General features: G+C 42.1%; 1 protein-coding gene across 1 annotated transcript in view; it reads left to right on the top strand.

The window, feature by feature from the left end:
* The window catches only part of PABIR3 (PABIR family member 3), a 71448-nt gene extending 62717 nt beyond the window's left edge, over positions 1–8731 (top strand). The window contains exon 10 of the mRNA XM_028482339.1: positions 8563–8731. Within this exon, the coding sequence (XP_028338140.1) occupies positions 8563–8731 (169 nt within the window). The remainder of the gene's footprint in view (positions 1–8562) is intronic.
* Positions 8732–11051: the final 2320 nt, after the last annotated feature.

The raw sequence follows: 11051 nt of genomic DNA on the forward strand, positions 1-11051 counted from the left end.
TATTGAAGAATCCTTCCATTCCTGGGATAAACCCCACTTGATCATGGTGTATGATCCTTTTAATGTGCTGTTGGATTCTGTTTGCTAGTATTTTGTTGAGGATTTTTGCATCTATGTTCAATCAGTGATATTGCCTGCAGTTTTCTTTCTTTGTGACATCTTTGTCTGGTTTTGGTATCAGGGTGATGGTGGCCTCATAGAATGAGTTTGGGAGTGTTCCTCCCTCTGCTATATTTTGGAAGAGTTTGAGAAGTATAGGTGTTAGCTCTTCTCTAAATGTTTGATAGAATTCACCTGTGAAGCCATCTGGTCCTGGGCTTTTGATGGTTGGAAGATTTTTTTTTTTAAAGAAGATGTTGGGGGTAGGAGTTTATTAATTTACTTATGTATTTTTGCTCTGTTGGGTCTTCGTTTCTGTGTGAGGGCTTTCTCTAATTGTGGCAAGCGGGGGCCACTCTTCATCGCGGTGCGTGGGCCTCTCACTATTATGGCCTCTCTTGTCGCGGAGCACAGGCTCCAGACGCGCAGGCTCAGTAGTTGTGGCTCATGGGCCTAGTTGCTCCGCGGCATGTGGGATCCTCCCAGACCAGGGCTCAAACCCGTGTCCCCTGCATTAGCAGGCAGATTCTCGACCACTGCGCCACCAGGGAAGCCCTGTTGGAAGATTTTGTTTGTTTGTTTGTTTGTTTGCTTGTTTTTTGCGGTACGCGGGCCTCTCACCGCTGCGGCCCCTCCCGCCGCGAAGCACAGGCTCCAGACGCGCAGGCCCAGCGGCCATGGCTCACGGGCCCAGCAGCTCCGCGGAACGTGGGATCCTTCCTGGACCGGGGCACGAACCTGCATCCCCCGCATCGGCAGGCGGACCCTCAACCACCGCGCCACCAGGGAAGCCCCCTGTTGGAAGATTTTTAATCACAGTTTCAATTTCAGGGCTTATGATTGGTCTGTTTATATTTGCTATTTCTTCCTGGTTCAGTCTCAGAAGGTTGTGCTTTCTACGAATTTGTGCATTTCTTCCAGGTTGTCCATTTTATTGGCATTTATTTGCTTGTAGTAATCTCTCATGATCCTTTGTATTTCTGCAGTGTCAGTTGTTACTTCTCCTTTTTCCTTTCTAATTCTATTGATTTGAGTCCTCTCCCTTTTTTTCTTGATGAGTCTGGCTAATGGTTAATCAATTTTCTTTATCTTCTCAAAGTACCAGCTTTAAGTTTTATTGATCTTTGCTATCGTTTCCTTCATTTCTTTTCTACGAATTTGTGCATTTCTTCCAGGTTGTCCATTTTATTGGCATTTATTTGCTTGTAGTAATCTCTCATGATCCTTTGTATTTCTGCAGTGTCAGTTGTTACTTCTCCTTTTTCCTTTCTAATTCTATTGATTTGAGTCCTCTCCCTTTTTTTCTTGATGAGTCTGGCTAATGGTTAATCAATTTTCTTTATCTTCTCAAAGTACCAGCTTTAAGTTTTATTGATCTTTGCTATCGTTTCCTTCATTTCTTTTTCATTTATTTCTGATCTGATCTTTATAATTTCTTTCCTTCTGCTAACTTTGGGGTTTTCTTTGTTCTTCTTTCTGTAATTGCTTTAGGTGTAAGGTTAGGTTGTTTATGTGAGATTTTTCTTGTGTCTTGAGGTAGGATTGTATTGTTATACTGACTTTAATTTTACTTGAGGTACATAATATTCGTCTAAAATTATATTTGCACTAAAATGGGCCTTATCACATGGACAGTTTTACTAAAACAATGTATCAGGGAAGTAAAGAATTCAGCATGTTACTTTCATATCTTTGAAATGGAATGTTGATACACTTGAAAAATATAATACTGCAAGTCAACTATACCTCAATTAAAAAATAAGATTTTTGAGGGCTTCCCTGGTGGCACAGTGGCTGAGAATCTGCCTGCTAATGCAGGGGACATGGGTTCAAGCCCTGGTCCGGGGGGATCCCACATGCCGTGGAGCAACTAGGCCCGTGAGCCACAACTGCTGAGCCTGTGCATCTGGAGCCTGTGCTCCGCGATAGTGAGAGGCCTGCACACCGCGATGAAGAGTGGCCCCCGCTTGCTGCAACGGGGGAGGGCCCTCGCGCAGAGACGAAGACCCAACACAGCAAAAATAAATAAAAAATAAATTAATAAACTCCTACCCCCAACATCTTCTTTAAAAAAAAAAAAGGTTTTTAAAAAAAGAAAGTGAAAAAAAACCCAAAAGCAAACAAAACAGAAATGAAATGTTGATGTTCTTTTATGCCTATTGCTGGGTCTCCATCAGTAGTATCACTGAGGCTGCTGGGAAGGCACCATTTAGCCTAACCAATAGGGACTCATTAACAGTGTACTCAACCCGATGCTAGGTACAGGGGGGAAAGAACAGAAAGAAGCTCTCTCAAGGAGCTTCCAGTCTAGTGGGTAATGTGGCGTCCACACTGAAAACAATGAGCAGAGCAAAGAGAAGGCTAACATTTGCTAGGCACCTACTAGGTGCCAGACTCTTTACAAACCCTGTAAGGCAGGTATTATCCCCATTTGCCCCATCCGCAAACTGATGGGCAGAGAAGTTAAGACAACTTGCCCAAGATCACACAAATAATAAGCAGTAGAACTAGGATTTGAACCCAGGCCCCTATGACTCAGAATAAGAGAATAATATGAGACAGCTTATAGTCATGTGCTCTGGGTCAGATGAGATGGATTGAAGAAGTTTCAGAGAGATGCATGGAATCTACGAAGGCCAAGCTGGGGCCTCTGGCAGATAGAGTGTGTCAGGAAGCTGACAGCCCGTGGCAGGTGCTCCCATCCCAAACCCCTTTATAACCTGCCCGTTACAACCACCTGTTCCCACTGAAGGGCTCAGGCTCTGTCCACCTCCGCTTCTGATGGACTTGGGGAGGTGGGGAAGGAGGCTGGTTCACATTTCTACATTTGACTCCAAGGGCCCCCTCTCTGAGGCTAGTTGAACTGTTTACCTTTCAAGTGCCTGACCTCCTGGGGCAATTTCTCTACGCTTCTCAACACCAGAAGCACAGAGGAGCTGAGAGGACCCCAGACCCTCCTCACCTGTCTTCTCCCTCCTGCCTACCCTTATGCTTTATTCACATGCAAGGCGTGACAGGAATTTAACATGTTTCTGCTTTTTTTCCATTTCAGAGAGAAGAGCTGGCTTAGTCAGACATAGAACCTCCCCGTCTGTGTCTGCTCAAGGCATTACCAACCGAATAGCTCCATCTGAAACATCAGACCTGTAGATTAAAATTAAAAAAGGGAAGATGCATTCTCTGACAATTTTTTCCCCAATGAAGAAATTAAGATGGAAAAGGAAAAGTCTGTTCCTAAGTCTGTAGTGCTAATCCTCAAGAGTGAAGGAGTTATGGTGTGTGGGGTAGGGTTCTCTTAAAAGAAAAACTGGGTAAATGAAGTGTTTTGTAGGGCACTTGAAAGAAATGTAGGATTGTGCTTGATGTTCCTTAACTTTTTATTTTGAAATAATTATAGACTCATAGGAAGTTCCCCTTCACTCCGTCTCCCCCAACGATTTCATCGCACATAATTATAGTACCATATAAAGGCCATGAAGTTGACATAGGTACAGTGTGTGTGTATAGGTCTACGCCATTTTATTACATGTATAGATTCGTGGAACCACCACCGCAATCAAGACACAAAACTATTCTGTCACCACAAAGATCTCCCTGGTGTGCCCCTTTATAGTCACACCTACTCCGTCCCCCTCCACCATCCCTAGCCTCTGGTAACCATTAATTTGTTCTCCATCTCTATAATTTTGTACTTTAAAAAGTACAGTTTCTGTAAGAAAATGGATTGGCACCTCTAGTTTCAACAGAATTTCAGGCCTGAAGGAGTAACTTCTCCAGCCCAGTCTCCCATCCCATGCCCAAATTCTGTCTACGACATCTCTTCCAAGTGTTCAGCCAGCCCCTATGACATGCAAACCAGAACGTTCTCCAGGATTTTAGGAGTGTTGAGGTATTTGATATAAATATTTATACCAAGGACATTGTTTCTTTCCATAAATTTATTCAGCAGTTAGCAAAACTCTTACCTTTAGATTAAATATTACAAAATGCCCTCTCACCTGCTGATTTTGCCCATCACACACTGTCCTGTCCCAAACAAACATCTCCTTTTTCCATTCCTTTTACGTAATGAGAGGGATGAGATGCGGGAAGCCTGGAAGGCTCACAGAAAATTCCAGAAATCCCTTCCTTAACTACAGATTAGTCTGGCTCCCAGCAGTTGGGGCCTTTCAAATGTATGTGGTTCATGTGTGGAATTTATTTCTTGGGCTGATTGTGTGTTATCTACATGGTATCTACAAGGGTCATTCTGTTAGATAATCTGAACTGGAGCCCAACTCCCCAGGACTCCCTTGTGGGGAAGAGAGCTTTACGGGGCACCCTATAGCCCGTTGTAAGAACATCAGAAAATAATGACTCAAAGTCATGGTAAAACTGGAAGGGGCCAGCAGAAGTGAAGCTGTGGGTGTTCCCTCACCTCCTCTCCCCTGGACCATTTTGAAATCTTTTCACGAACTTAACTCGCTCTTCACGTCACAAAGAGTGCTGTGCTCTCCTCAACTGGATAGCAGCACATATACAGATCCAGACTCAGACCCATTAGGACGTGCCCTTTAGAATAAATTCAAACTAATGGTTCCCTCCATAGCCAGCCCCAGAAGTAGAGGTGGGGAAGGCATCTGACTTTGGCCCAGGAGACACTGCAGTCTGCTGAATGCCCTCTTCTTGAAGTTGGAACAACAGTGCCCCAGCTCCCTACTTTCTGAGTAGGGGCCCCTGCCTTCCAGAACATTCCTGACTTCCCCTTAGGTGGGGAGAGTATGAGCAGTGAGGAAAGGAAGGACAGAATGCAGCTAGCTTTGTGCCCCACCCCAAGTGCCATTTTCCTCTGGGTCCACATCACAGCTTACAGCCCAAAGGCCTTCAGTACTCGTGTCTCGGTGTCTTCCCCCTCACCAGATAACCCATGGGTGTAACTTGTAATTTCCAAAGTGAAAAGGTATTTCCAACTAACTTAATAATCCTGACATGTTCTCAGCTGCCTTCGTTTTTTTAGGGGGTAGTTTTGTGGCTACTATTGTGCTATCTTTTTCTTCAACCTGTGGTAAGTGGAGAGAAGAGAGGGCTGGCTCATGATCAGGATGCTGATCTTGGCTGTGCCCCTTCCTTGCTGGAGGGCAATTAACTGCAACTGTCAGAGCCTCTGTTTCCTCATCTGCACAAGAGGAATAAATAATAACTGCCCTCCTAACCTTACAAAGGCGGTCATTTAGATAAACAGATCTTAGAAATGTCTTTGTGAAATTTTCAGAGGGAAAATATAGTGATCAAAATATTCAAATACAGTATTAAAATACTATTTAAAATCTCCTTCAATGTTTAGAAAAACATTCTTAAAATAACTTTCATAAGTCATCTATTTTACCTTAGGTGGCTTTATTTGGGCCTCTTTTGACTCAATTCTTAGTATTGTTCATTATATTTTTTAGCATGAGGGCAAGGTTGGCCATCAAAGGTTATGAAATCTATTAGAATGTGGGATTAAAAAAAAAAGAATGTGGGATAAAGTGATCCAAATAGGTATTTACAAGGCAGAGAAGATACACTGGGAATTTGATTTCATGCACGTAGACAATTAGCTTTGTTGAGCCAGTGGGTTTACTGTTTTTCAGTAGGAATACTGTTTTACAACAGCAGGTTGCGTCCGGGTCACTTGGTTGTAAAGTAGAAAGTCAATCATAAGCCCTGCGGCCCCCTCTCACCAGGCCAGTTTGTGCGCCTCTTCACCTAGTCTTTTTCTGTTGAGGACAGATTGCCCTGAACTAGATCCCTGGGGCTCTGAACTGAGAACTTCATCAGGTTTCTGCTAGAGGCTAATTAATCATCAGATCAGCTCATTGCAAAAGCGAGCAGCCACGCTGATCCCCTGAGTCATTAGGGCAGCAGAAAGAGTAGGAAACGGCCTAATCTCCTCCTAGGATTAGAGGGAGAATTTCCTAAGATCTAATGAGTTTCTGCTAAACTTGGGGTGTGCTCCCAGAATTATGCTTTTTCTCTACCTTTTCCTGTAATATTCCTTTCAAAATGCTACCCAAAACACAAAGGGTCCTATTGCATCGCCCAGCAGTGCTCGGCCATTTCAGGCTCCCTTCTCAGTATAAGCAGAGCTATAGGCTAAAACTGCCCAGCTGGTTGGAAAGTGAAACCTGCCTTTCCTGCCTATATGATGTCAAACTGGCCTGACAGATTTTTTAAAATGCATTTACCAGTTATGTGAGTCTATAGCACATCTTCTCTCTGTTCTGGGAAAGCGTATGGTTTGCAGTTTGGTTCCTATTTGGGTCAACAGATACTGTCAAGGGGGGCTAACTTTGATAATTGCTCCAGTTTTTTTTTTTTTTTTCCTGACCTCTGACTGCTCTGAAATATTTAGCTGTCTACACGATTCCATAGTAACTGGTTGAAAAGTGAAAAAGTCTTTCAGTGGAGCAAGTGGTTGCTGTCGTCGTCACTGTCGTCATCATCTGCCAGGATGACTGGCTGGTCCTCCGTTGTGCAAACACATACTACCATCTCCTTTTCTTTTTCCACTGAGTTAACCCCAAAGTGAGCCCCCTAGCTGGGAGGCAGCATGCTGTAAGCGGTAAAATCATAAACTCTGAAGCCGGACAAATCTAAGTTTAGCTGTGGAGACCTTGAAAAGGCCAAATAATATCTCTGAGCTTTAGTTATCTCATCTATAAATTGGGCATGATAGTATCTGCCTTGAGGAGTTGTTGCAGGATTGTTAGGATGCTATTTTAAGTGTCTACCCTGGACCACGGAGTCGGTCTAGATAACATTTGCAAAGTACCTAGCACAGTTAGTGCTTAATACACGGTCACTCCAAAATAGTTCAATCACTCACTTAACTGAGAAGAAACCCTTTTTCCACAAAGGTAATACCAGTCTGCCTACAGCTCCATTCTCATAGCCTTTGCAAAATACCTCATTGGGGTTGGCCATGGTTGGTAATTTCTGAAAGCAGGCGATGGGTAAATGGGAGGGGTTCATTATACTATTCTCTCTGCTTCTGTACATGTTTAACATTTTCCATAACAAGGTTTTTAAGTTAAAAAGGATTTTTAGGGCAGTGATACTATTCTACATGATACTATCTATATGATACTATAATGGTTGACACATGGCATTATGCATTTGTCCAAACCCATAGAACATACGACCAAAGTGTATCCTATTGTAAGCTATGGACTTTGCTTGATAATGATGTGTCAGTGTAGGTTCCTCCATTATAACAAATGCACCTCTGTGGGATGTGGATGGTGCAGGAGGCTATGCACGTGCTGGGGGTTAGGACAGGGGTATATGAGAAGTCTCTGTACTTTTTGCTCAATTTTGCTGTGAACCCAAAACTGCTCTAAATAATAAAGTCTATTAAGAAAAGCCCACAAACAAACAGCCTGCAAAGAGTAGAAGACACAGGTAACCTAGTACAGTGATTAGCTCCAAAAACATGTTCATTAGGGGAGAGAGGGAGCTTTCGTTTCGATTTCCCCAAATAAATCCATTCCTAACCTCGTCTGCTATGACTTGTGATTGTGCAAAAGTAATTTACCCATCCATCCCAGGGTTTAGCACATTTTTCCCCTTAACATTATCACAGTTCACACGTCATTTTATCAAGAGAGGTTTTGCATTGTTTTTCTCTACCTTGGTGGACTAAAATCTGTCTCTATCTGCTGTGAAATCATTTCATTTATTCTTTTCACTTTATTGAATGAGGGCTTTCCCCCATCCTGAACTGCCCCGCTTGTGTGTTCGTTAAGTCAGTGATTCACAAAGCAATCTCCCAGCTAATTGGAAAATGTGTTTAGCGAGCTGGACATTCCCCATCATCATCTTCCTTGAACTGGGCCCCATTTTTATTAGGTACAGAGCTGACATAGCTCAGGGTAGGTGCCACTTTAATTTTTTGGACATATTTAGATTAACTAAGTGACAGGGGCAAATTAGAAACTAAATGAACAGAATAAACAGCCAGCTTGAGTTTAGTCCAGTATCCTAATTGATTCTTTTTTTCTGTCTATGGCTTACTTCGAGGGTCTTTGATGTGGTAACTGGACAAGGTCTCATCCCAGTGGCCCGTAGCTGGGTCAACTCTTTGTTATTTTGTTTGGTATTTAATCCTGGAGAGTAATGTTCTGCTCTGGTATGTTGTTTAATCACTTCAAGATTACAGGTGTAGCAAATATTTTCCTAATGAAATAATCACTAACTTGACATTCTGCTGCTGGGATAATACAGTGAGACTCCCTCCATTTGAATCTCCTAGAGTAGCTACACGGTCCCAAGCACTCCCCTACCTGCAATTTCCTTTAGGTCTATTTTAAATTGTTCCTTTCAGGCCTGTTCTCTCAGAATGTCAGGGCTTTAGGTGCTACTTGAAATCTTCAATCTCTTCTATAATAGCTAAGTTTTGAAACCTCAGAGTTCTGTTTCCATGTTCATGTTGAAACCCTGTAGGTGTCTCCTCAGCCGCCACTGTATAGTCTTTCGACTTAATTGTTCGGTGAATGAAACCACCGAGAAGACACTCGTTTCCAGAATCCCTACTAGAAACCTGAAGCGTTACACGCTGACTTTGTATAACTCCTCTGAAGTGAATTCGGGCGGCAGAATTGTGCAGGCCTAACGATTTCGAGGCGGCAGAAACACCTACAGTGACAGATAATTACAACTATTGCCATGCCTCTTGCTGTGCATTTCCTGTCTGCTAGCTGCCTTCAAGATGAATCACATTCATTTTCACGATGACAACTCCTTTACGCTGTCCCTGATTAAATTCTGTAATGCCGGTGGCCCCTTGGCAAGTTTGGTTCTTTTCTCACTAGCCTGTGTTCAGCCCCTTTAATCATGGCAGAAAAAGCTTTCTTCACGGTAGACAGGAAATAATGGCACACACAATCAGTCTCAAATATCTCCCTGGAAATCGTTTCAGAACAACTCACCTCACCCCGTGGCACATCTATCCTTGCCTTTTCTTGTGAACCCCGCTACTCTTTGTGTATGAATCAGCCCACCGTCTAAGGCCAGTTCAGGCCTCTCCAGCTCCTGCGGCATTTGTGGGGTGGGCCGGGCACTTCAGCACTGAATTGGATCAAAGGCTATTTGAGGTGCCACCACACACTCAAATGCGGACACACAGTGTACGATCACTTGCTGGTCACCCAGTTCTTGTTGATTATATCGTGTCAAAATGCGGCAGGTTTGAATTAAAGCGGAGAACTTAAGTGAGGTGAATCAAACAATCTCTAAAAGGGAAAAATCCAACCGTTTTATGATTCTGGAGATCTACTTTGAAAACTCCTTTTGGGGGCGGTCCTTTTACAAAACTGGGAAGTTACACACTGAGGAGGGGAGACATTGGTTATGAATTTAGTCTTTCATATGAAATACTGTTACTGAGTCATCAAGAATTAACCCCTTCCAAGATTATAAAGGAATTAATTCTCCCATTCTGTTGTCTAGCACCTTGATGGTTTCATCTTTTTACATTTAAATTTTTGATCCATTTGGAGTTTATCCCTGTGGAATGCATCAATCCAACTTCAATTTTTTTTTTCTAAATGGCTATCCAGTTTTCATGCCATTTATTGACCACTGTATTTTTTTCTCCACTGTTTGCAGATGACACCTTTATCTAAATTCCTCGATATATTTGGGTCTATTTCTGTACTCCAATTCTTTTCCGTTGGTTTGTTCACAGGCCAATGGCACATTATTGGAATTATTGGAGTTATATAAAGTTTTAATTTCTGGAAAATTTTCTCCCTTTACTCTTCAAGTCTTCCTAGCTATGCTGTTTCTTCGTATGAATGCTAGAGTCAACCTGTCTAGGTGAAAAAAAAAAAAATACCAAAACTTTGTGGTATTCTTTTTGGGATCATGTTAAATTTACGTAACTTAGAAAGATAGGAAATCTTTATGATGTTAAGACTACACATCCAGGAACATCCCAGATGTCTTTCCATTTGTTCAGGTCTAGTTTTGTGTTTCCCAGGAGTGTTTTAGTTTCCCTTATAAAAGTTTTGGGACTTTAAGTTTAAACCTAGGTTTTTTTAATTTATTTTTTTTTGCTATTGTAAATGGACTATTCTCTACATTATATCTTCTAACGGGTGTTTGTATGCATGTGCGTATCTATGATTTGTTACCTTGGAGTGGGGTTTTCTAACCATGATTCAAAATCCAGAAGTCATAAAAGATTCATAAATTCAGCGACTCCAGAATCAGTTTTGCATGGTAAAGACACCTTAAGCAAAGTCAAAGAAAAATGATAAACTGAAAGGAAATATTTGCAACTCATATCACAAAGAGCTCCTACAAGCCAACAAGGAAAAAAACCACCCACCCACCAGAAAGCAGGGGGTGGGGGACCAAAGATGCGAATAAGCTCTATGAAAAGATGGTCAACCTCACTTTTAAGTTAATAAAAATTACAACGACACGGATATACCATTTCTCAGCTATCAGATAGGCAAAACACATAGCTCATGAGACTGTGGAATGCACTCTCATGCGTTACTGGTAGAACTAGTCAGGAACTGGTAAAATGAATTATGCTATAAGCCATGCAAAATATTATGCAGCTGTAATAAGAAGAAGGAGGATACTCTTTAACTACTGATATAGAAAGTTCTTCCTGGATATAGCGTTAAGTAGAAAAAAGCTAGGTGCAGTACAGTATGTAGAACATGTTACCATTTATATATAAAAGCATTAAAATAAGAATATATATTTGGAGAAACAAAGTACATATAAACTCATAAAAGTGGTCACTTGTAAGGAGCTGTGTGGACAGGGAATGGGGCGGACAGGGATGGTAAGGAGAGATTTTTCACTGTATACCTTTTCACAGTTTTTGATTTTTTTTTTTTTTTTTTTTTTTTTTTTTTTTTGTGGTACGCGGGCCTCACACTGTTGTGGCCTCTCCCGTTGCGGAGCACAGGCTC

Source organism: Physeter macrocephalus, chromosome 21 (assembly GCF_002837175.3).
Source record: "Physeter macrocephalus isolate SW-GA chromosome 21, ASM283717v5, whole genome shotgun sequence".
Lineage (NCBI taxonomy): Eukaryota > Metazoa > Chordata > Mammalia > Artiodactyla > Physeteridae > Physeter > Physeter macrocephalus.